This window comes from Branchiostoma lanceolatum, chromosome 14, assembly GCF_035083965.1.
Source record: "Branchiostoma lanceolatum isolate klBraLanc5 chromosome 14, klBraLanc5.hap2, whole genome shotgun sequence".
Lineage (NCBI taxonomy): Eukaryota > Metazoa > Chordata > Leptocardii > Amphioxiformes > Branchiostomatidae > Branchiostoma > Branchiostoma lanceolatum.
The window spans coordinates 5,938,551-5,965,899 of record NC_089735.1 but is presented as its reverse complement, the minus strand read 5'-3'; the positions used below and the strand labels follow the sequence as shown (position 1 = coordinate 5,965,899).

Below are 27,349 nucleotides of genomic sequence, written 5' to 3'. Positions count from 1 at the left end.
AGACAAGAAGTTTTACCATGTTTGATCCTATGATAATAAAAACAATACGGCCTTTGTACATGTTGTCAGTATACGATCTAGGAAAAACACAAACGTCTGGTACCCGTTTCCATACGAGGATCGAACCATATTGAACTAACACCAAGAAAAGACAAGACGTTTTACCATGTTTGAGCCTCGGATAATAAAAGTAATGCATTCTTTGTACACGTTTACAGCATGACATATAAGATCTTTTAAAAAAGTCTGCTACCCATTTCCTTTCAAGGTTCGAACCACGTCGTCCCCTAACTTGATAAAGTACCAGTGCCTCGTGACTCATTTAAACAATTATCACCCCCATACATGTTTAAAGCAGGTAGCTGACACCTCTCCGCTTCACTAACCCGATCCCGAATCCCTGCCCGCAACATTTTAACAGCTTTTACAAAATTAATGACTTGGTCCTGATTCTGTCGGTAAAAGGTGGAGTCCTAAGTAATAGATCCCCTCTGTAATAGCCGCTCCGTATCTATCATTTTGCCAGTCCGGACTATTAGGTCAACTTAGGATTTAAATAGCGGAAAAATACCCCTTTTGAAATTTAAAGTGTGCTTGTGCCTTTATTTAGGAGCCGGTCGGTTTTGTGTCTGTGCGGTGCGAACGGTAAATGGGCGTGACGACATCGGCCAGGGAAGAAACAAATGTAACAGGGACTGAACTTTCATCATTTCTTAGGGCGAACTGACTCTTTGTCTCAAATGAAACTACGGTTAAAATTGAATGTGGAAAGTATAGTGGGTTTCCTTTTGTTTTTATCTTTGAGCAGTTTGAAACAACTGACTTCAAGAGTGTCGTGGTTTTGAAGACATGACAGACAGTGCTTGCCAAAGATGGTCAACTTTTCAGAGACCCAGAATTCATTTAGTTTTTTATTGTCACATTTTAAATCCTAATTTTCCAGTTACTAAGCACATCATTCATGGATTATTATAGCCGTTCAACTTCTCAAGAAGGAAAATATAGACAGCATGTAAGAGATACTTATCTGTCCTTTGGACTGTGTTTTGGATCATCCAATACAACAAAAATACGGAGCAAATCTTTTGTTTATTGTTCTTTCCTTTGACACACACAGACATAGACACAAGAAACGACCTATAAAGTTTCTCAAAAAAAGACACAAGAAAAGACCTATAAAGTTTAACCTGAGTATTCCGTTGTAGAGACGGAGGGGGTCTCTTTTATAAGATAGGGTTGTGTACTATTGATAGGAAATGTCAGTTCTTTAAACTTCTCCCGAGGGAGACTATAACGGTCGGTCCGGATTCCTCTGACGGTTTCAAGTACGTTGAAGCCGTTCATAAGAGGCGGACGAACAAAGGAGTTTTTGTACGCTCAAGTCGTCTGCGACTGACTTTTTGCTAAGCGACACCCGGGTCCATCTGACTAATGATCACAAAAGGCTGTAATTTTCTCGGTTGCCAATATTCCCGCCGCACTGTTCACAGTAAGTATACAATGCAGCAGTGTTACGAAGGTCAAACGTATTGTTTTGAAAATTACAATGGACAGAATCGTTACTTTTCTTCTCCATGGTAAAAATTGATACAAATGTTATCGAGCGTGGTTCCCAAAATAGAAAGGAAAGCTCAGGTCCCAAAATAGCATGGCTCCATGTGCATAGTCCGACTGAGCATGCAGCAGGGATTCAAACTTGTATGTTTAGAACGAACATAAATGCTCGTAGAAAATGTGACCAGTTAGAAGTACAACATTTCTACCTTGTGACAAGTTTCGGAAACACAGTAAAAGTTTACATTCAAGAAACCATTGACTTCCAATCCTTTACCAAGGAGTTTTAATGCTTTTACTCATCATATCTTTTTAACATTTCAATATCTTGCATAGTAAGTATCTTTTACACTTTAGCAGCCTGCATTAATCTAGATGATTACCATAAAATATATTTTTGTCTCGCTTATATAGATCAATACTTATGAGAAATGTTCGTTCTTGTCTCAGTCAGACCAAACGTTTACCGGCTTTGGGTTTATCAAAATCGATTTGAAATTTATGTTAACGAAGCTCCTTTACATGTGTCTGAAGTACGTATACGTCGGGCTTCGATGGCCAGCTTTGGAAAAGGCTAAATTCGCTTTTTTATTCCGAACTGGTTCTCAATACTCAACAGCACTCTAACATGTGTAAACTATCGATCTGTGACAGAAGCACCCAAACACCAGTCTGTTGGTATTTTCTGATCAATAAAAACAAGGTGTGGTGATGCAAAAATCGCCATGGTGGCGGTGTTATGTTTTAGTTCTTTTTTAACGTTGTACATGAAAGTGGTATGTACACAATAAGCAGAATTACAAGTGGTACACTTGAAACACTTCGCTTATGAAAAAGCAATATCATGATTTTCACCACAAATGTATTTTCGGGCTACTTAATATTTCACGTCCCAAATTTGTATTCTGAAGAATGAATAGATAATCATCGTGACGTCACAAGATCATGTACTGATTCCTGGCCGTGAAGAGGTCACATCTTTGAAGTCATGGGAGTTTTACTTTATCATTTGGAAGAGGTGTTTTCCTATTTATCTACTTATTTATTTAGATATTTACAACGATCTTATCTACAATCAATTACAGTACATTTTAAGCGCTACCGCAGTTCGGGAAAGTCTCCTTTTCACATCGCTTCCACGGCTCGTACTCTTACATAACCTCTTCAAAACTGTCGTCACAAAAAAGTTATGGAAAACATTTGTAGGGTAGGCATATGGTGCAGATGTCAAATTGTCACAACTGCTGCTCAATTGTTGTATTGTCAAATCCAACAAAAGCGATATATCCAACCAAACTCATCTTAGTCTAATGCACTTTGAACAATTTTGGGATTAAGATATGTCATTAGAGATGATCACACATAAATGAACATATGTCACTCATGGTCTGGTAGCTTTGTTATGGGCACGTCAATCTACTAAGTGATGCCCATGACAGAAACCATCGCATGCATGTCTTTTGAAAAGGGATTAAAATGAAATAACTACACAGAATGAAACCGCTTCTGTATTGTTGTGGTATAGATGAATCTTGAAGGCCGATAACGGCTTTTGTTGATCAAGATAGCAAAATAAATTGGTGGGTCATGTAAATTACCAACATTACTGTATATGGATAGTCTACTCACACGTGACAAGTGGCATGCGGGCCGATTGGTGCCCCTCGGGCTAAATGATAGGTAACGTTGCAAGCGACTGAGCATTTGTATCAAAAACACAATAAAACTTCATGAACAAAATCAAGAAAATAATCAACAAATCATCTGGCTATTTCTCGTCATTTCATCGTCTTACGTAGCTTTACCCTTATAATACTGTGAAAGTGGCATTGTAATAAACTGGGTCATTGAACTCTGTGTGTCATGAAGCCTTGACATGAACTATTTCCGTATATACAGTTGGAAACTAATACACGTTATGTCTCCTAGCAACTGATCTACTTCCCTGTAACATCACTAGAGGGTAACAGTTATAATATTTAAATATATCATCAAATATATATCATATTATAAAATGTATTATAAAATCAATGAAAGGGTCTTTGTAATTAATTCTGGGATGACATTAGACGTCGATAACAACGAAACTTATTATATAACCCCCAAACATCTCTTGGCTCTTCAAATTGGCCTTTGATAGAAAAAAAAAAGGTTTATAAAAAAAGTGACGAATTTGGGGCCCCTCCGTCAAATCTTTCTATCTTCACCTCTGGTAACCACTTACACTTATTACAGTAAGACGCGGTACAGTGTGTATAGCCTATAGGCATATAGGGTCCGTCACGTTTTTGGCGCGGGTTTTGTGGCATTTTGGACGCCTTCTTTATGGTCTGCGCTTTTATCCCTTTGCCACTCCTCCATCTACCGGTATCGCAGAAAGACAGGTGCAGAAAAACACAAGCCCTACCCAAGGATATTATATATAATGTCATTGCCCTACCTGAACGAAGACTCTACCCTACCTTACATCTGCTTGGAGATAAGGTCATTGAACTACCCAGAGACCTCTGCGTGACCTTGCACATGCGCACTTTACCTGTTCCGGTTCTGAAGCAGACGAGTAAGTTTTGGTTTTGTTTTACAACTCGTAAGTTGTTTTCTCAGGAGGTCTTTGGGATTGTGAAAAGATCGGAACAAACAATCATATCGTACGAATTACAAATGATTTGTTCAACATAGTTCTAAACGAATGTAACTCTACAAAATAAGGCAACATGGGAGCACGTGCATGTGTGTGCATGCGATGGGGGAGGGGGGCATACTTTTTCGCAGACGAATTTTGAGATTTTCATGTTTATTCGTGATCAGAACGTGATCGTAAACAGTCCTGTGTTCGTACAATATTTGAAGGTTATGAAAATGTTGTGCTTCACCTATAACGGACCGAAATTTGGTGTTTGGTGCGTCTGTGTGTATCAAGGTATGACCTACAAAAATTATGTTTATATACGTTGCGTGGAAGGCGTTATGTCTATCTCTGATTACTCTGTTTTTATCTTCTAGCTACATCGTACTCCACTATAACTTCATACATATAAGACGTTTTCAAACGGAGAGGGTGAGCGGGACGTCTCGTGAACTGAGCTGAGGTCGTACGTTCCGGCCGGCTGGTCGCCGCGAGTGTTTTGTTCCACTCAGGTGAGTTCGAACACAGGAGACAATAGGGGCGCGTGCGGACTACTGGACTGGAACTTGGAATTGAGGCCTTAGGCATGCATCACTTGTAGGACTTATCCAAGCAGATGTAAGGTGGACATCTTTAACCAGAACATTTAAAGGCATGTTAGAGTGATCAAGATATTTTTGGCTTATTGGCAACTAGATACTGTTCAGATATGTTGTTGTTGTCACTGGCTTCTGTTTTCTTTATATTTAAAAATGACATTGTAGACTTTTATGATCACAGAAAATATGAGATTTGAAAGTTGTGGCCCATAGAACTTCCAAAGGTCCTTGAACTTTACAAACTGAAAGACACCACATTAAAGTCAATTGTAGTGGTAGATCAAACCTGTTTGTGCATTGCTACAGCAGCACAATTACAGCAGAACTTATTTTGAGTTAGAAATCCCCTCTCATTTGTATAACCATTTGTCTAATCAAAGAAGATTTAATTCCGACATAAATCAGTTTGGACAAATAAAAGGATGTCGCTGTCCTTCTGCTTTCATCCTCTCAGCCAATGTGGAATCTTTAATGATATGAAATAATGGACATACAGTCAAACCTGCCTAGGCGACCACCTTTTCAACGCGACCACCTGGCCATGGCGACCGCTTTTTCTCGGTCCCGAAAATTTTCTCCATAGGCACAAGCATTAAGCTGCCTGCCCAAGGCGACCACCTGTCCAACGCGACCGCGACCGCCACGAATTGGGACCGCACAGAGCACAATTCCTGCCCATGGCGGCCGCCTAATTTTCAAGCGTGCGGTGACATCGGATCATTTTGCTGTCGGATTTTACGGAAATGTTTTCAAGACTTTGAAGGACAAAAATAAGGACAAAAATATATGGAATAGCAATGTTATAGCATCGATTCCTCCATGAAGTGTTTTGATAAAACGTTCCCCCTATAAACATTGTAAAAAGACAAATGTTTGTGATGTTGTTGTGCCTATCGTAATCTTATAGTTTACCGCAAACTCAGTTCGGTTTAAACTCAATTTTCAAAACGAATACGTAGTGCATGGCGTCAAAAAGTCAGATTTTACAGAAATTACTATCTATTTTTGTATTTTCAACAAAAATGTCACTGTGTCATACTAAATTCCACCGAAAAATGACTTCGCGGCGGGCAAAACATCGGGCGAGAAATGTTGTTCCTTGGTCCCATTGTTGGTCCCGACGCCATCTTGGATTTGGCACGGCTCGGATTTGACGTACCGCTGACCTTTCTAAAACACAATGCTTTTGTGTAAGAACATTTGCGAATACTCTAGTTATTGATGAAAATTGATATTCTTATTTTCTTTTTATTTCCATGAATCTCACAAACCTTTATTGGACGCTGTGCGTTCTGCTGCACTGACTTACCTTTCCATGCGGTCGCACAGAGCTTGGCGGCGCGACGAAATCACACCGTTCCGTTTTCATCTTTAGTTGTCAGATCGAAAACTTTTTGACCCCTTTATCCAGCGGTCGGCGCCCCCAAAAAAGGCTGGGGCCAGCAGGTGTTATCTCGGGATGTGTTTTAGGCCTTAAAACTTCGATGATGTGCGTGTGTGTAACGTGTGAATGCGGGAGATATTGTCGAGGCAACCATTGTTTTGTAGTCAAAATTATAACGAAAATTTGTACACGATGTAGCGGTATACAATTATTACAACGATAACGGAAAACAAATTTTTTGTAGGATCTTTCTGTCAATGAAAATTGAACCTGGTGGGAGTCATACTATCTAAATTCACATAATTTCCATCCATTTACGTACTGTATTTGAAAACCTCGCCCTGGAAACATGTGAGTGGAATCCTCTTCATGGCGACCACCTGTCCATCGCGACCGTTTTTGCTCGGTCCGCCGGGTGGTCGCCTTGGGCAGGTTTGACTGTATTGATATTTACATTTTCGCACCACAGTCTGTGTTGACCATGGTGTGAGACTCATCATTCCTGGATTCTCCCTGACCATTGATCTTTTCTTGTTTCCTCATATTGCTTTCTCACCTTGCCTTGATGCCATCTCTGGTGGCTAGCCAGTACGAGAGCAAACACAAACTTTAGCCAGGATGGTACCCAGGCTAACTCAAACCACTCAAACTTCTAGTCTTGCTGAGTTCTCCTTTTTCCAGATCAGTAGCATTCCTTCCACCTCAGGTTATCAGAGAAGCTGTTTTTGGATGCTCTGAGCTGATGCCCGGGTCTCCCTTCACCTTGTAACCAGTGACCTGACCACGGAGGACACAAAAATATGCTGACCACGATTGGCTGGGAGCTGAAAGGTCATGTGTGTCCATGGAAGTGCCAAGCTATTACATGCCTTCCTGCCCTCCTGTAAATGGAAGTTGGTATCAGGCCTGAGCCCAGCCTTTGAGTAAAAACTAAAATGTTAAAGAAAATGCTTCCTTGCATCCCCTTCTTCAGGGATAGATCTAGAACTCTTCCCTATCTGATGAGGAAGCTTTTGTATTTTTGGTAAAAAAAACGTATTACTAGTAGGAGGAAGTGGGCATGTGCCTTTGCTGTAGTTTCTCTCCACACACATTTTCCATAGAATGCAAGAAGCTTTTGTAAAGTCGAGATTACATCTTCGTATGGATGGTACAAAGAAATTCTGAAAGTTTTTCTTTCCTAAACAGGACATGTGCTGTCATCAGATGCACCTGTTTTCAGGAGTCTACCTCAGCCAAGCATCTTCTCGTACACGTAGGTGTGAAATTTGACAATTTGAAAATTCGCCGCTACGGAACTGTCAGCGTTTAGCGGTCAGGCTCCCATGGCCGCGATGACAAATGCGTTCTGTACTCCAATCACTGCTCAATGACGGGGAGCAGTGGTCACTCGTTTGCCTGTGGTGTTGATCCAGAGCCATCCAATTTTCCATGGAGATTGCCCTCGGCCATTTCAAGCCAAGAAACCATCATCGTTCAGTGGACAAGGTGTCATCATGCTCATTGGATAATGCGTTCCACATCTGTTCCAATGATACAATTTCTTCACCAGGCAGGAAAAGTTCCTCCCTGGCAATTTTAGATGTCCGGAAACTGTAGACTTGAGTTTGATCATTGGCTTTTAGCCATGTTTAGTGGTTTAAATGTATGGTTTGGCTAAAGTAGGAAATTTATGTCTTGAACTATTCTTAAACCTTTATTTGGTCATTAGAGAATACACAAAGATTAAAAAAAACTGATGTTGTACTAGCAGGTAAAAAGTGTTTAACTGGTGATAGATTTTACATCTCCGATATTTATTAACGCATCCTGTGCTTCACAACTAGTTGTCCAGGCAATAGGACAAGCACCAAACTAGTGGCATAGGTACCATGGCCCATTGGGTAAAGGCATTTGCTTGCTGAGGCTACAAAATGTACCCAGTGTCACAGATGGTGACCGATTGCCCTTGTGTCCACCCACTGCAGCGCAACCTCAAGAACCATGTCCCATCAACTTAAGACCGTGAATTCAATTTTATCGTTTTTGATAAACATTTTCCTTCTTAGTCAGTGACCGATGTGTCCTTTGTCCGTGGGGCATGGCACGGCATCTGTTCCCCCTCCGCTCTGACAGGGATGAACAGGAAATAATCTGTTATGTGGCCTATGACCTCTATCAGGCCCGGTCCATGTGCCGCAGGTGCACGATCGATCGAGCCGGATTGGACTGGTTCCTCGCAAACGCGAACGGCGGGCTCTGGCCTGAAGCGTTGCTAGAGGTTCTATCTTTGTCTCGTCTTCCGCAGTGAGAAGCAAGAGTCTTACAGCTTTGAAGAAAGCTTCTGTATGATGGTCATCTCCTTCACCTGTTAATTTTCCTTGCATTTACGACCTTAAAAAGGTTGTAAGAGATGATGGTGATCCTCACAACCATGCGTCCACGGTGCAAGTTACTGGAGCTTTGGTCACACAGCACACCAACTTTTATTACAGGCTCTACCCACCGCACAACTATACCCGGTTATGCCATTATAGAACATTCCTGTACCATGTGGGGTGGTATGGTGGCCTAGTGGTTAGGGTTGTCGACTCAAAACCTGGAGGTACCGAGTTCGAATTCCTGACAGGTGCCTATGTTGTGCCCTCACTCGACGCAGGTGTAAATGAACATTTTGCTTTGGCGAGGGTCCCTTGGATACGAGGTAAAATGGAGGTCTTGTGTTTTGAGGAAAGGCACACCTCAAGGTCGTTCAAGAACCCACCACAATTATCGAAAAGATTAGGAGTCCATCCTGGTGTGAGTTGATCAAATAAATCTGTCCAGATATGCAGCTTGTACTTTTCAGTACAAACGTGTTACACTATGAGGCAGTTTACCAGGTATGCAATATAAACAAACAAACAAACAAACAAACAAATGAATAAAACAAAGATTCATTTATGCTTAAATTAGTTGAAGCCAAACCGTTATTATGTACTTCCTTATATGTGGCTAGTACCATTCTGCTCAGTTTTGCATTTTACTACCAACCAGTATTTTTACCACTGATCATAGAATAGAATACACATAAACTTATCCACATGTGCCTTTGACCGACTTAATTCTTGCTATGGTGTGCAGATAAAGCCTTCCTATACCACACCTGTGGATATTGGCTCAATTAGTTCCATTTACACCTGTCCTTGTAAGTATGCATGCAGGGCTAATTCTTTCGCATCTGTCCACCTGCGTACACATGGTCTTGAAATGCACCTGTAAGTGCCACCTGTTTGGCAACACTGTATCAAATGTGCACCTCTCTACCTGTGGGGGTCCCTTGTGCTAACCCTTCACCCCTTTAGCTTTTAGTCCCCGGTCTAATCAAAAGCCAGCAGAGTAGGCTGATTTTTGACATTTTGTTGCCACAATTTACAGCCATAAAGCCCAATTGCCAGATAATCATAATTTTTTAAGAATTTATTCATTACTTTGCTACCCTCCTCTGCACAGCGCAGGTATGGGAAATGATTTTACACTGAGAATCATGATCCAAATGTCTTCTCCAAATGACCATATCAGATATGTAATCAAGAGGTTATGATCGCTGTGACTTGAACCTTGTCGGGAGCTCCACCTCATGCTAACTCACCAGATGGTCAATTATCATTATAGGGTACCCGCAATTCATTTTGGCTTTTACTCCGTCATCATAATGTCCAGGAGAAATAGACACCATACAGATTTATGTGCCATTTGTCATTTATACCTCAATTTCATATTTTTATCTATGGGCCCATCAGACATTACCCCCAATTTTTTATTCAGAAACCTCAGACAGATTTTTCTTACCCCCAGCAGCTAACACACACCTGTTAGAACTTACTTTTCTAGACTTAAAATTGTCTGCTAACTTATCAAACCAAGATACAAAATGACTCCAGTTTACTTTTAGACTCTGATTTGGAATGAGAAAGAATAAGAAGAATAGGGAAGTAGCTCTTTTTTTTGGTTACTTTTCAATTATGATCTTTTTTTCAGACTTGTTTTTGATAAAGCTACTTCTATGCAGGCCATCAGGCACTTTTGTCATTTTCTTAATTCTCAGTGTGTGAGGCAGAAACAGCAGTATTTTAGCTTTCCCCTCATCCTATAATTCTTTAATGAGTCTGCATCAAAGGAAATTCCCTTTGCTTTAGTGCAGAAAAAACAGGATCTTTCATTGGTTTACATATACATGTATCATTCTGTCCTTTTTGTGCTGTTTGAAGATTGGATATTAGAATATTATGTAAAGTTTGCACCATTGTCTCTTGTGCTAACAGAGTTAAGGAGCACGTCGTTAAGGTCAATGCAATTAGAAAGCAAACTGAACTTAACTTAACGCTAACAGCAAACACAGTACCTTTTGTGGAGGCAGGACTATTCTTACAGGTCGAAGCGTAATTTCAACGGCCTCCCTTTGATGTGACTTGCCAGGGACACCAGATACTACTCACACTTACTCTGTACAAAGGCAGAAAGTTGTTTGATCTTTGGTGATCAAGGTGAGCTTGTTTGACCCTGTGACCCCTTTGGTGGTTGGATGTTGTTACCAAGTGGTCTTATTGTGTCTGGAGTAAGGGGGACACCCCACTGGTCTATAATCCCAGATACAGCCACAAAATGACAAGGGATTCTACAAAATTTATCTAATAGTCTGTGTACTTCTTGCTAGGTAAATGTGAAAGACCCCAATATTAAAGGAATAGATGAGATAACATTCTCATACATAATACCGTTTTACGATTTCAGAACTCCAAAGAAGTCTGTCAGGACCGGCTATGTGATCGTATCCAGTTTTAATTTCCCGTTTTTTGTCTGGCATAAATTTGTGTCCAACGTCTGACTTTATCTCGCCAAGTAGAATGTGATGAATGGCCCACTTCCGATCGGCAAGGCTATCTATGCTGGGATGTGTGCTCAAAATGGCCTGTGCTGTTTATCTTGTTTATGTTTAATCTATCAAGGTGTGATAGGGGAGATGGGAAGGGGGCTGTCGGAAGTTTTTGTTGGTGGCCAGAAACCAAGAGCAACACTCAACCCTCTCTTACACAGGTGTAATGTGATATACCTTCAAAGGCACAGACCCTGTCCACTCTAGATTCTTGCCTGACCAGGTTATTTAGATAAGTGTGTTGTCCAGGTAAAGCCAACACCTAACAACCAATTCTGTGTCTGTGCTTCAGATAATCTGGTCTTAGTTGTTGTAGTGAACAGGGGAATCATGAGATAGATTCTTGACTTCTCTGTTTTGACAACAACATGTAGTAACACTGGAACCTTGATTATACGGGGACTTGAACAAATTAAAAACAACAAGTCATTCTCATATATAAGCATTCTTTATCCTTTTGCAAGTTATTCTTTTCTTTGATATGTTGCCAACAAGAAAGAACTATGAAAAATGTTGTTTTTTTTGCAGCAGACAACTGTCAGATTATTTAAGAAACACATGATAACACTTTGATATTCCTTTTTTCTAAAGAGAGATCAAATCATGTGAGTCCTATTTTGTCATTACTTTCTGTATAGTTTGAGTAGTGATCAGATTTTTTGTATGTTTCAGGAATGAAAGTACAATCAACCAGCCACCATGTACCAAGACTACCCTCAGGAAGACTACCCGTACCAAAACACTTCTAGCAGTGAAGATGAAGGAATAGACAGTGAAACAGAAGCAGAGCTTTATGCCCAGGTTCACTATGCAGAAGACTTGAGCACACTTGATTGTGTGGATGTTGTGGAAAAGGGGGGTAATGAAGGAGACAAAGGCCATGATGGACGGGATAATAAAGTGGAACGAGGATGTGGGGAGCAGAATCAGGGTGGAACAGAGGGACGGATGCACACTGTAGGCAGCAGGGAAGGTGATGGGGATGGAGATAGGGAGGCGAGCCATGTCCTGGCTGTCACACCCAAGCACCGAGCCCACACTGCCCACCTCCCCGCACGCACACAGGGAGGGCTGTCAGGGAGCAGGGAAGAGGAGGGGGTGGGGAGGACAGAAAGGTCTGGCAAGGCCAAGCGTAGCAAAGCAGAAAGGCGGCTTCTGAAGACGGTCCGGTCTGTTGTGGCAACAGACTTAGACGGCGAACATGACTCAGATGGGAGCAGCATCTCCAATTACCAAATACTGGACGGGCGAACGATTACAGGCGATGAACTCCTCGAGATCAATGTCGTGGGAAAAAAGGCGGGGGTTTCGGGACTGTCACCAGGGGATCCAATCCTTGCCGAGGAGAACAAGACAGGTATGTACAGTCCAAGACGCGGGTTGGAGAGACCGCAATCGGCAATATTGAAGACACTTAAGTTCAGTTGCCCTGTTCACACCTAATAAGTACGAATAATAAGGGGTGCACCTGTTTGTTTGAAATGTTCAACTGATATGTCCTTTTATGATGGTGACATTGAACCAGACCTTGACGATAGCCATATTTATATATATATATTATATATGTATATGCACATGGAATATAGAGCAGCCTACAAGTAAAGTGAAAGTTAAAGTCTGCCTGGTAATTACTTGGGAGAATTTCAACCGTCTGGTCCTGTGATCGGAGGGCCATGAAAGATGGTGAGGTTTTAATCAACTTTCAGCACGTTGACAAAGATAGATGGGCCAGATATGTATATTCATAACGCGGGTTTCGGCCGTGGCCAGCAATGCAGCAGATGCAGTGAGTTCTACAGGAAGTTATCGCAAGTTTGCCGCGCGGGGAACGCCGTAATCACCTCATTGTACGCATGGCCAGTGATGTTGAAAATGACATTATCTCTAGCCAGTGCTATGATGGAGTGTTCATAATTGGTGTGATTTACTTCAAATCATAGATATGATTTACTTAAGATTATGGTTAAAACTTAGTGGAAATTACATATATAAACTCATCAGCTCCATACATTATTTTTCCCAGAAACCAATCTAGATGCAAATTTTGATGGCTTTATGGATATTGGAAATTCGGCCGCTTTACTACCCATCTCCGCAGCGCCGCCACGCATAAGTGGAGATATTTCTCGTGAATCTTCCTCGTAGAATTTATGTAGCTTCACTAATCATTTTATCCAACTTTTCATAGACTACTTACCTTTAAATTGCCCAAAAATTAGGTTTGGAAATTAACATTTTTACACTATCAAATTTCATTGTGAGTTATGGCATTGTTTGGCGTTTGGAGACTGATGCGATAGTCCACCAGACGCCCATAACTTTTTTGGGTTGTTTCCCAGTCTCAGATTTATGTGCTTTTTTTCGTACCCCTGGAAATAGTGTGGGTGAAACCTGTCTACAGCTGAGCTCACTTTGAAGAGTGTTCTGACGCCCGATCAGGCTTGGCACAGAGTTCATTAGATCTCAATAGGATGCACGATTGTGGCCGGAATCCTTCCTGAAGCGTACAGAATAAACAAACAGGTTAATGTAGCATGTAAACACTGTGTCAACATACCATATTTGTCTCAGCATGGTCATAGAGGAGGCTGTGGAGGATTCAGATTCTTGAAAAAATTTATTTGTCAGGTGAAATTTCTAGCATGTTTCAAATAAAGGTATTGGTATAAATCTGAATTTTTTTAATGCAAAAGTGTGGGGCAGCATAGTGTTCAGAATATGATGCAAACAATAATTGTTCCTTTGTTTTAAGATCCTTACGTAGTGTTTAGACAAATGGAAGACAACATTTGAAGGTCTACATAATAAAACATTATCTAACATGAAGTTTTCATAATGTATTATGAAACTTTTGATTACTTAAGATTTCGGCCTAAACTAGAGCCAATATAATAACTTGATATTTAGGTAACACCAACTTTGGAAACCAACTTCTTTTAAGTTTTTAAATTTTTTTGTCGTTGAAAAGTTAGAATTATAGGGCCAAATCACAATTTTTCTGATTTATTTTTGTTACTTTCTTTACTTCTTTACTTCTTCTTGACTTCTTCTCCACCTGTGTCTGACATGAAGCTTTGCTGATGGTGAAGAAGTAAAAGTTTCAGGTTTGATTACGTTGTAAAACTTCATGGGACTTTAAGTAGTGTTCGTGACTCTACAGTTGATGGCTTTCCTCAAAGGTGCTTTCAGCAGACATGAATAGCGGCAAAGGGCACCGGAGACGTCAAAGGGTTGACTAAAGTCATGATAACCCTGACAGATTATTTTTTGATGATTTGTCGCACCTTTCTACCTGTGTCGCATTTAAAGGAAAGGCGGAATTATGATAAAGATGGGTTTTGGCAAAGTTATCAAAAGGTGCATCGATATCCAGCGCACAAAGAATTGCACTTTTGTGCTCTTTATGACCCTGGTGCAGGTGTTCCCGCGGCCAGCCTGACTCCGCACTCACCCCGATCAAACGGCGCGGCGACGAGAAAACGGAAAAGTCGAAAGGCCAAGAGGAATGTATAGAACTTGGCTTGGCCTTGCAGACCCTAGGCGTCAGTGTCACTCGCCCATGCCCAGAATAATTACAAAAATGAATAGGCTATATATTAGTGAGCTGGCCTGTGAAATAATTTTGAATGATTACCGTCATTACCGAGAGCCATGATCAGGTTTTTGCTGGGTAATGATCTCGAAAAAATTATAGGAGGTAATTATAGCATGCGGCATCGCCCCAGTTGGTAGCATCGATTTTATTTGCACTGGCATGGGGGAGCAACGCTCGGAGAAGTGACCCAGCTTGCCCGAAAAGGAACCAATTTGAGCAAATTTTAGCAATTTAAGAATTTGAATTTCCCCAGTGGTGGGATTGTTACTGACCAACCGTGTTCAGGCTTTGCTTTCTCGGCAAAACTTCAAGGAAAAGTTTCCGTGCTGCCGGTAACGTTCGCTCCAAAGTCATTTTTCTTAGGTTGCGGAATATAGAGCAAGGTAATGAGGCAAGGAAGTAGCTGATACTGTCTCAGCATTAGTTCATTGCCGTTTTCGTGTTTAATGGGGGCCCGATACGAGGGAAGCCGTCATAGCGTTTTTCCGGCTCGCCACCCTACATTTGGCCAGAAAGGGTGAATCACTGCCGGCAGAAATTGCCTCCATCCATTCCGCAGGAGTGTCGGATCTCATTCGGCGGGACAGCAACTTTAAAATGGGGATTACCGCCGCTAAAGAAATGGCCAGATGCCGCGGATTCCTGCATATTGTGGGGAATTAAGGGCCATTTCCCACGTTTGAGCATGTCTTAACGGGCACGGAGCAGGGCAGCTGTGAATGGGCGTGATGACACCCTGACATGGCATCTCATTTGTCATATTTCTTTTCCGCTCTATCATAATGTTTTGGCTACCTCTCTGCCAGAGGTAATGTGCTATCTCCTGGACTAGTAATTCAAGATTTGTCTGTCTAGAGGCATGCCAAGTTGAATGTAGAATGATTAAAGGAGGAGCGACTGATGTTAAGTAACTTTGTAATAATGACCATAATCTAATTTTGTATTCATTTCATACCTTGCTGCTTCCATCCATTTTAAGATCTTCGATGAAGTCCAAAATCCATTTTGGCACCTTCATTAACCAAGCCGACCCGGGCCATCCTGGCATGGCCATCGGCTGCCCGTGCATTCATATGCAATATCGGTTCTATAGTGTGGATATTATGAGGGCAATTTCTTCAGATCACATCCATGGGCCAGTAATAAATTGGCAAAAACTCCTGGGTGTTTGTCTTAATTTAAGGGGGCTAATAGAGTTGGATCGGGCCAGTTACTGGGGCTCTCTGGGCTTCCTCCGTGATGTATGGCCCCCTCCCGCTTGGGATTACCGACTCGGGATTCTCATTACTTTTTAATGGATTGGCTGCTGTCTCCATTGGCCGCGGCGCGGGCGGTAGCATCCAGGGAATTCTACGCGGGATCTTTACTGGGGTGTAATAACGGGCACGTTAAGTGAGTACACGGTTCGGGCCGAGAATGGCCCCCCCCTCCTGATTCATGGGGCACTGATATGAATTTTTATAACGGAGGCTATTATAATTTGGGTGAATGTGTGGTTATGATGGATTAGGGTCCTGTGATAGGGCTGGTTATGGAGTGGGGATGGGAGGGAGGTGTGTATTGTTTTGTTACACAGCTCAGTGGACTGGGGAGACCTCGCAACCCAAGCCGAATGGTCGCGGGAAAAGGAAGCCCATAATTACCCCTTTCATACTGGAAAGGAGGAAGAGGCAATTGCCAGTTACGTTTCCGACGACATTTCCTCCCTTCAACACCGGCGGAAGGTGCAAAGCTATTAAACCTACGCTGAGTGAGAATGCCATCTTTGTTATTGGAAGTCGTTCCTAGCTCAGCCATGTAATCTAAAATCGAAGATTGCCTATTACAAACTGCATTTCTGTTATATTTTATTTCCAATCCGTAACGACCGGGGTGGACAATGGTTTGGAGAAAGGGATGGCAGGGAGATAGGGGCTGGCAAATGGTGAATTATGTGGGGAATTTTAACCATTGGCAGGTCGAGCTTATCAAAAGTCCTCACATTGAGATCGCTTCACGGGAAATTTGTGAGGGTAAGCTTAACCACACAAAGGCAAGGTGAAAAGGGGAATTTGTATTAATTTCTGCCGTGGCATAGATACATGGGCCGCCTGACACCAATTCCGCCGCCGCCGCCGCACAGGTCTATTGTATCCATCACAGGTGCCTTGGATGGTCTTGTATAGAGACAGAAGTGTACAGAAGTTAAAGAAAGGCGTATGTTTGGTTTTCCGCAAGCAGTGGGGTTTGAACTGCAAACAAATAAGGCTATTTCCCATGCAAAAAGCCCAAAAAATATGATTTCCTGGTTTAGTGAGATATGGATGGTGAAGTAAGTTTTGCTTGACTTTTTGAAAAAAAAAAATTCTGCCTCTCATCACGCACAGAAAATAGGAGATGTCCCTGTAGCTCGATTGGTTGCAGCCTCACAGTCGAACTCCTGGTTCCAATTTACTAGGTTACTGAGAGACCCCGGTCCAATCCTGGGAAGGGCATCTCAGTTGGGGTTGCACCCATCTTTCGGAAGGGCATAAAATGAGGGTTCCGTGTTTCAGGAGGTGCTTTGAGCATGTTAAAGGGGAAGAGATAGCAACCCCTCCCTGTAAAATATACCCTGCTACTGAAACAGCAAGGAAACTTTGCAGTGCCCTTGTGCCACTAGGCACTACAAGGATCTGAAGGAACATATTTCTGAAGGAAAGAAATATAATAATAACTTTATTGCACAACAATTGTAAAAGGTACAAAGTATGGCATTCACTGATACATAGATAACATTCTATTAGAAATGGCAAGCAAGAAGATGTCAAACATCACTGATCGTCATCCAGCACCATAAAAGTACCTCAGCCATGCTTTTGACATTCAAACCAAAAACCTGTATGATGTAAATCACATATTTCAAAGGATCAACTGGCTTTATTCCCTTTTCTATACTCGTCATGAATAGACAAACTGAACGCGAAGTGACAAATTCAAAAGAGGAAATCAGCTGTGTTGGACGTCCTCTCGACAAGGATTAATCAACCAGAAACAATATGCCTTCTGAAATGCTATCTGGTTTTGGACAAAACCGTGAAAAGAGGTACTTTCAGGTTCAAAATTGCAATTTCACGTGGTGGTCATTTTTTGTACCATGGCATTGAAAGGCAAAAGTAGCTGACCAGCTGAGGTTTGTGTCCAGATGGGACCTGGTCTCCCAAGTGTCCACTTCACCTTTTCAACTCTAGCTGTAGTCTCAGGTGAATGAGATGAAAATGGACCTGTACAAGAAACTTTCCCAAACATTTTCTATGAACAAACTACAGTATACAAGATACTGCTTTACCCTACCGTTCAAGGTAAGGTAAACCAGTCATCCTCAGTTGAGGTGAAGCATGATGCTTTTCAAGTAGCTAGTGGTAGTGCAATGCAGCTTCGCTATGACTCACTTTTTTTACCAAGCACTCCAGGTTACTCCTACTCTTCTCAGTGTGTTGGGTTCTTTTATGTGCAAAGGTTTGACAGTTGAGCTTAATAAGTTAATGCATAAAGCTCCCTCTACACAGGGCTGCCAGCTTTACATCCCCCTCTGAAAGAAAAGGATGAAATTAGGATTCTAAACTCGACAAAGCTTGTATGTTTGTTCATTTTTTTACCAAAACAATATCACTGGATATCATTACATTTACTATTAGCAAGTTGAATTTTTTTCCAGAAATGATCTGAATTCTCAGCTTGTCCATAAAAACGTTATCATTGAAATTGGATAAAGTCACAAGAATGTTGATTCATCCTGTTTAGAAGTACGTACTGAAATGGTACAACATTCAGGCACACTCTTATGTTTGTGGTCCTTCTGGTTTAATTTTATTCTTTAGTTTGAAAGAATACAGTCACATGTTGTCAGACGCTCCCTCAAGAAGTGAAGAACTCTTTCTTAGTTCTCGCCGATGAAAGTTTTATGTTTGTAATACTGCCTGTGAGATACAGAACAGGGTTAATATATAGAACACGCCGACTCCGGGTGCGAGTAGGCACCACACTTAATCATCATCAAACTTTCATTAATATCTCAATATTTCACCGTATCTTGATTGTATCTGTGTGGAGATGTTTTGACTCAGGAATACTGCTGACGGACCACTATCTCTGTTGCCAGGAAGCCCTAAGCCGGAGACAAATGGTACGACTAGCAAAGAGTTAAATGGAGCTTAATCATCATTTGGCCCCCATCAGAACATCTTACCACATGAATTGATAGATGGGGGTTTTAAGCACTCTAATTCAATTTTCACATTTTCACATTCAGTCCCTTTCTATTTGAAACAGTGTTGGGGCTAAGTGTCTGGTGTCTGTTGAAAAAAATAATCAAGTTGGTTTTAATTTAGTTTTAATCACTGTTTTGGGGATGTTTTATTGGAGTTCTATATTGGGATAAGTGGAAACAAAACCACTTGTGTATCAAGTGATACAAATATGTATGCGAAGTAAGCTTTGTAAGTGACCATAGCATTCTTGGTTATTTCACTTTTGCCCAAAAGCAGTTCAAAACACATGATAATGATTTTAAAGCTACTAATGAGAAGAGCATCCATATATTTTACTGTGGTTTCTGGATCCTTCAAACCTACTGTACCAGAAGATACTTTGTCTACCGGTCAGAGATGCCTTGAAGAGGTGTCAGACAAGCTATTTGTTATCATTTGTAGACCCGAAAAACGGATTCGTCCAGAATTGTCTTTTATCGGAATTCAGCAGCATTGTTACCAGATGACAGGGGTGATGCATGACAGGGCAAAACGTTCAATTTACCTAAATTGAAGATGGCTGGGCGAATCTGAGGGCTTGGGCGAGAGGGAATCCATCTATTAGTTGGGAATTCCCTTCCAGCCTTGGCTGTATAGAGCTTCTGTAGAAGCACTATTAGCTGTTACAATGATTAATAACTCTCTGTGCCCGATATTCAATTTGGGGTTAAAGGTGTTGCTATTGTCCGACTAAAAGGCTGGTACGAGTCCCTGAAGATGCTATTGGCGGCTCTCAGGCGGCAGTTACAAATATTTGTGCTGGACGATGCAAACTGCCAGTGCCGATGATTGGTTCAAAGTCAAAGGACACCTGACTTTTTAATCCTTTTTTCCACTGTTTTTTTTAAAAGTTTGCAAATGTTTGCTACTGTGTCTGATTTGCTTCAGGTTAAGTACATGTAGTAGTAGTCCACTGTGTTCTGCTGCTGCAGGTTAAGGTTATAGTGAATGCCTGCGTTGCATACTGTAGGAAGGTCAACGTTTCTGATTGTAGGAATGCTGTATGGAGTAAATGACTTAGATTTATTGGTTTATCTTGTATATTTATTTATTTATTTATTTATTTGAATGTCCATAAAATCTTGATATGAGTGTAGAGATCGAGAGATAAGTTAGATAACTACCAATATTATTAACCTTTAAACATGTACATGTTTGTTTGTAGCCTTGATTTGGTACCCAGTATTAAACTCCTCATCTGTCTGCTGTATTTTGACAAGGTCAGGATGCTCTTCTTCATCCATGTTTGTCTTCTGTCCATGTGTTCCTTGCTGTGGAGTGACCTTAGGTACATGTGTATTTACAAACCTACCGTAATGACAACTACCAGTCCTCCCCTATCCCATATCTAACTCCGAGCTAAACCCAGACACCATTACTGCACTCATCCTAGAAACCCTGTGATTAATAACGGTATAGAGAAAAGCACTTTTTATTCAATTTCCGTGCAGGGCTTGCGGCTGAAACAGCCTTGATTGCTCCCTGATGACAGTTGCGATGGAATAAAAGGCCAAACTTCCTTGTTTTAGGACTAGGGAAAGCCTATTATGAGAGTAGGAAGGCTCTTATGGCCATATTTTTGACATATCAAAACCCGGCAAGCACTTAGAACATCCGGACTAGTCCTCGGCTATATCCGATGTACAAGGATCTCAGAACATTGCATGCTTCTATTTGTCTTCTCAATGCATTAGGCAATTCCTGATGAGCCTTTTGCTATATTGCAGAGGTCATGATTTGCAAGCAAATGCATGTCGTCCCTTTGCTTAAGAGTAAACAGCAAGTCAGAAAGCTTTTGTTGTGCGTTTTACACAATGTTTAAGAGTTAGTAAGACTAGAAAAATGAAAGTTTGATAAGTATCTCCATAGCAATTCATCAGTGATTCCATTTGGAATGACTTGACAAAAAATCAGTGCAGTGGTCTCAAATAGTTCCCAAACTTGAATTATTTGAGCCAAATGTATAAGCTTGTTGTCTTGTTTTGTATTACAAAATACATTCTATAAGATAGTTGAAACACAAGAAGATTAAATGCACAAACATCAGACATTATTAGACATTTCTTAATCTAAGGAAAACTAATAATTTTGATTTTTGATTCTCATCTGTGTCCTTACTTTTGTTTGATCAGACTTCAGAGAGAGAGATTTTTGATGTAATGATCAATTATGATCTTATTTTTGTTTGCTATGATCATTCCCAGACGTATTCATAGATTAGTTGTCGACTTTCTTACTTTCTGTCCTTAGTCCTCCATTCAGGTCAAAAGAAGAGACTGGATCAGATTCACACTTCACCTGACATTGAAACTTTTTGATGGGGCAAGCTACTTGTCTCTTGCACTTGTTTCATAAGTATTAATCCCTTCAAAATCCTTTCTGCCTGTGTTTTATGACTTTTCCACTTCTGAATGGCCCTGTGGCTATCACCTCACCTCGCAACAGCTAAGCCGTATAACTATTTAATGATTCTACACCTCTTTGGCCGGCCATCTCTCCTATATTTTCAGTTGGTTTTTGAAAGGAAAATCCCCTTGAAATCCTTTTTATTTTACTACTTTTGACCATGGCAATGGGAAGCCATCTTCCTACATTATTGTCCGGCACCTACAAAGTCCTGTAAGTGATTTTTGCTCGTTCTGTCTCCCGAAAATTTGTCTCAGAGGGACACTTTACCATTTTACCTGTTAAGGGCTTATGCTCCGACCTCAATCAAGATGCTTTCACCGAGTCGCAACCTCCGGCCCTCGCTCTCTCGCCCTCCTATAACACCCGGCCTCTGGAGGACCTAATGGGCGGGCGCAGGGCAGAGTATGCCCCGCTGTACGCCGGACACTTACGGCTAAAAGGCGGCGGGGTTGCCTAAAAGCCTTTTGGCGCTTGGCCGGGGCACCAGTGTTAAGAGCAAAGTACAACTGATACGTCAAACCTGTTTGTTCTCATAACCCAGGTCATTTTTCCTCCTCTCCCCTGCAGACGCCGGCGGTGACGCAGAGCACTGGGAAGTGGACGAGCGGGACCGAGAGGTACGGAGGAATTACGGCACATTTTATGCTCCATCGTGGGTGAAAGTACCCCACCATTACCTCCTAATGTCGTAATACAATCAAAGGAAGCCATACGCTTTGCACGCAAACATCTAACTGCCTGCACTCAATAATAATTTATACGCCACCCTATCAAGAGGGTTCCTACACTAAAAATAACACTTCCTGGGATCTAACCCTATATCCACCTGTGAGACGCCAGCTTGAAAGATTAATGTTTCTCCATCCTGCCGAAATTGTGTGAACATAATTGTATCTATAATGCATGATTAGCATTATTACGGCATGTACCGTGGCTGATTCCTGCGGTGTTGGTCGTAATTATGGTCGCAGCTGCACTTGATGGTAACGTCCTGCCATTTGCCACACATCTCCTTACTCCTGCATGTAGAGTAAAGTGAGAAAAGCCACATAAAACTGTGAAGATAGGACAGGGTGACATCGAGGGGTAATCTATGGTTTATAAGTGCAAAACACTGATGATAAAGTGAAATCCTGGTCCACAAAACATGGCACTGCAAAAGGGCAGTTTTTTTAAAAATTGAACAAGGAAGTGCATAACAGCTCGAAAAACAATAAAAATGAAAGTCTAAATTAGTGTCCTTTTTTGCAACCTTTTTCTTTCTTTCTGGCGCCTCAAACAAAGAAGAAAGTTGTAAAGAGAAAACTGTTCGCAGTGCTGTCCCTACCCAATATTGCGGACCATATTGTTCCCAGCCGTGATTACTAACATTAACTCCCGGAGTCCAAGTGTTGTCTCATCATTGCAAGCAGGCTGCTTGTTGCGGAGGTGACCCCCAATGTGAAGGATAATTAATCACTACAGGCACGTGGGCTTTTGTAAATGTTACGTGGTACTGGGGGAACCTTATAACTGAGGGATGTATCTTCTGAAGATGGTGACTTCAATGTGTATCTAGATCTGTGTGTCTTTGTAATGTGTTGCATTCTTGTGAGTGCAGCACCTGAATGAAAAAAAACCACAACTTTTTACTTGCTAAAACAGCAAATAAGCACTAAATGAATAAAGGTGCTGGTATTTCTGTGTCTGTATCTGTATCAATATAGCCGATATAACCGCCCTTCAGCATAGCACACCAGCTTACCGGTATTTCCAGATCAGAAACTACTTACAGATGATGACGGATGAAATGAATGGAACCATTTCCTTATTACTTCATGATGATTTCTTCAGTAACTAATATGATGCATCACACTTTAAATCAAGCGCATTTGTACAAAATAGATGTTGACTTCTTGATTTAAAGAAAATTTGAGAAACTCATTTGTATACCTTTTAGAAAGTTTTTTTAGTGGAAATTGGACTAAGCACCTAGGTTTTTTGGTTAAGAGCTATTATCATCTCACAGACGTATGCAAATTATTATTTCAAAGTCTTTGGCCCGCTTTATACAGTGAATTTAGAGATATTAGTGCAATGTCATGATTGCGCCATGTGTTATGGAACATCCTTGGTGTCCATTCTATTGTGTCCTGTTGTTGAACTTGAAGAAAAAATATCCTGGGTGCAGTGGACCTGTTGTTTGTACAAGTTTTTCTTCACCTTACACTTTGTGGGCAACTTTAATAGGACTGAGATTGGACGTAAACGTGAGAGGCAGAATCTAGCTAACATTTTACCCATAGCTTGTTTTGCTGCCCATACCAAAGAGAACTATGGACTCTCCGTGGTGTTTGATGGCATTACATTGGAGCACAGTGTCTCTACTATAAAGGAATGCAAGGAAGAACAGAAATGGCAAATCTCCTATAAATTTGTAAAAACCCCTGGCCTAGATTTTTGCCTGATAGCGCCCTCCTGGCAGCTTGGCTTACACATGCGATGAAGCTATCAAGGACTCCCGCTGAGGTGTGGTACAAGTGCTTCGGAGCTGTCATGGGGGATTTTCATGATATCCAGAAAAGTCCTTGTAATATCATCATCATCGTTCCACCTCCGGGGGGGGGTTGATATATATACTGACCATATAATCATAGAATTCCTCTTTATACAGCTGAAAAAGCTGTTGCCGTCCTGATATCGCCAATCCCGATATCGAGAAATTCAATGTGTAAAGTGGGTATATAATATATCTTGTGTTGTTAAGTAATCTTGACTGATTTTCTGCTTAGCACAATAAACATGTTTACATTTGATGTACATGTATTTGTGTTGCAGCATTTCCAAGTAAAGCAGGCTCTTGTGGCAGTCATATGCCGTCAGATGTTTGCATATCAATCACTATATGAGAATAATATTTTCACATCATACATTAATTAGATAATGAAGACTTCATTTATCATCATAGACACTTCAGAAATAGATGACTATCGGGCTAATGTATGCCTATATAGATGTGCATAATTAATGAGGTAGGGACATTTCCCAATATAATCCATATTTTGAGGGTACTTCAGAAGTGTAGGTAGTTGTGGAATCTAATTTTAAAGATTTCCACCAAGCAGTTATCAGAGTCAAAGGAAGCTGCATAACAATGCATGAATTGCAAAACAAAAAACTTAAATAAAATATTTTTTTACATTTTTTTTTCAAAAGATAGTAGCAATGTTAAAATGCTAAGACGAACTGCTTGTAAAAATGAAGACATATGACATTAGAAACCAAGACTGGTATTAAAAAGTAGCCTTAATTATTGCTCGGAGAAGCTAGTGATATGTTTTTATGGGTAGATAATGCTGATACTGTGGGTGTGCATATAAATGTCACCGGCAATGTAGGTTTTAAAGTCACAGGGGAGAATATGACTTGTTATGGGGCCAAATGAAGTGACAGTTAATATTGGAACTGAAGCTATTAATGGAGCCTACTCATGTACTTCAGCGATGCTGGAGAAGTGCTACAAAAAGATTCCCAAGATAAAATTTTATTACAGCAAGACTTTGTCACTCATAAATGACAAATCAATTTATATTAGAGATGCAGCAAAATTAATGGTCTTGTCCTGTGAGGGAGTCCATCATCAAAGCAGAATGATGGATGTGCTTTTGTGATATCTAAAATAACTTGGGACCTTTTCTGTCAATAGAGTGAAAGAAAGGTTTCTTAAAGGGAATTACAGCTTCATAATCTTTGTTTTAGTGTACCCTGGTGGGCCTTGAAACAGGCTGTAAATGTATTGACTCACAGTTGGACAACAGGGAAATTATTTAAAAGAGAGGACCTGCAGGAGAAAAGTAATATGTGTGTGTTACTGGTAAATGTGATAACATGTGAAGTTTACAACATGCATCACTTTCTATGCAATACCGTACTGAATTTTGTAGGAAAGAGAAGACTTGTATTCAGGAAGAGGAAGTTTGTATTCAGGCAAAGGAACCAGAATGTTGTGTTTCATGCGTTTGGGACCATTATAGGCCTGCACCTACATTCTAAGATGGTCCAGTGTGATGCAGAAATACAAAGACACATGAGAGAACACTTCATAAAAGAACACCATCAGACAAGGAGGTGACACTGTCTGTCTGCTGCGGGATCTTTATCGAGGGGTTCTCTGACACAGCAGAACTGGGGATGGCATTGTGACAGTCGTCATTATCTGGCAGATCCCCGGTGGTTGCCGGCACAAAGTGACTATTGTCCTAGGTGGGCCACCATCTCCGAAAGGCAGCAATAATGAGTCTTGTGCCCTGGAGGGGGTTCGCTTCGGTGGCGCCACCAAATGAGGGGTCTCGCGGGGAACCCCTGGTTGACACAAAGACAATTTTATGCTCGGTGTGGTTTGGGCCGGTTTGCGGGAGGTTGGAGATGAAGGGAGGTGTGGCGGGCCCTGTGATGGAGAGACACAACCTACAAGTCTGGAGATAGCCGCCCCGATAAACCAACCCGTTCCCACAGAAACAGTTGTCTCCCTTTTATCCATTATCCTCCGTGATATTGACATTGGTTCCCCGCTAAAACTCACACTCCCGTTGTTCACCAATTTTCCATATTGTTTCCTTTGACCCTACTATTTGTAAAACCAATGAAGAGAACAGAAAGGCCAACCAAATATTTGAAGGAAAATGCGCCACTCAGCTCATTTGCAAAACAAATAAGCAATAATAAAGTGAAATATAACAGTGGCTTATCTTGAAGATCAGGAAAGCGCCGGAAGGTGCTTCCGATCCTTGGGACTTGGGCTTAGCCTCTGTAGATTACAGCTCTGCCAATTTAAAGATGCCTTGCATGAATACTTAATGAAGGGCTTTCATCAGCAAAATAATGGCAAAAACTGCAAAACCATGCATAAATCAGTGCACAGGAATGTGCAGAAGTGCTGTGCCGGTGTAACACCTGTTTGTGAAAGCCTTACTAGTTAGACTGATAAGAAGGGGTCCACCTGGAAATTGTTCCTCTATTTTCTGCCAATTAGATCAAAGGGTTGCAGCCTTGTCTGGGCAGTAAGGTGCTCAATTTTCTGATAAAGGCAGTCGATGAGAAGGAATAGACCAGCTCTTATCCGTAGACTAACACCAGTGTGGTGTTGTCAGACAACAGGCAACAACCATTACAGTATGGGGTTACTTAGTCATGTAACCTTGGGAAGACGAAGCCATATCAGACAAAAGGAGTCTGAATATGTAATTAAGATTGGAACTTTGATAGGTTTTACAAAACACACTGTCTCATCCCATGATTAGGAGATAACATTTTCCTTGTGTCAAAAGATAATTGTTAACTGAGATATGGCTCTTCAACGATTATCAGTAAACCTTTTCACGCAATGCAGAAAAGTGGACATAGAGTTTTAAGAAATGCCATGTCCTCTCAATCGAATATACAGTAAACCAAAGCATACTGCCTAAGCTTACAGATAGCAACTCCAATTCCAAACCATAAAAAAATGGCTGAAAAATTCATAAGTATAATTAATGATTATTTATTGTAAGATGAAGAAGAGAGATGGGACTATTTCCTTTGGTGCATGAGGTGTGACTCTAATTGATCCAGCATGAGGAAATGACATCGATTGTACACAGAAATGAAAATTGATAGGTATACAACAGTATTAATTTTAGCATATACTCTTGAGGAGCTACAAAGTTCACCAGGAATAAAAGCATGAGATAGCAGTGGGGACTTGCTGAGAAGTTACCTCCCCAGAGAGTCAGATGATATATGATATCGAGAGGAAAGGAAGGAAGAAGGTATCAGATATGAATGACTCCGATAAGGATGTTGTTAGGTGTTTCCAATTCTTGTAGACTGTATTTCCTGTGATAATTAAGGCTCTTATGTTCTCCCCGTGGCCCCAGGCTGCAGGGCATAAGGGACTTTAATACAGTCTTATCAGATAATGCAAAGGAATTGTCTGGTACAGAAGATGAAGCCAGTATATCATACGTATGTGATGTGACCATTAGTTGTAAGAGCTTATACGT

At 41.1% G+C, this 27,349-nt stretch overlaps 1 protein-coding gene across 4 annotated transcripts in view; it reads left to right on the top strand.

Moving 5' to 3' along the window:
• The first annotated feature begins 3,965 nt into the window (after positions 1-3,965).
• Positions 3,966-27,349, top strand: part of LOC136448284 (zinc finger CCHC domain-containing protein 7-like) — a 62,934-nt gene continuing 39,550 nt past the window's right edge. The window contains exons 1-4 of one of the 4 annotated variants that reach the window (XM_066447646.1): positions 3,966-4,114; positions 4,558-4,692; positions 11,730-12,414; positions 21,897-21,946. In XM_066447646.1, coding sequence (XP_066303743.1) covers positions 11,757-12,414; positions 21,897-21,946 — 708 coding nt within the window. In that variant the 5' untranslated portion in view covers positions 3,966-4,114; positions 4,558-4,692; positions 11,730-11,756. Of the gene's footprint in view, positions 4,142-4,557; positions 4,693-11,729; positions 12,415-21,896; positions 21,947-27,349 lie in introns of all 4 variants that reach the window. The other 3 variants (XM_066447642.1, XM_066447643.1, XM_066447645.1) reach the window with 3 other exon arrangements.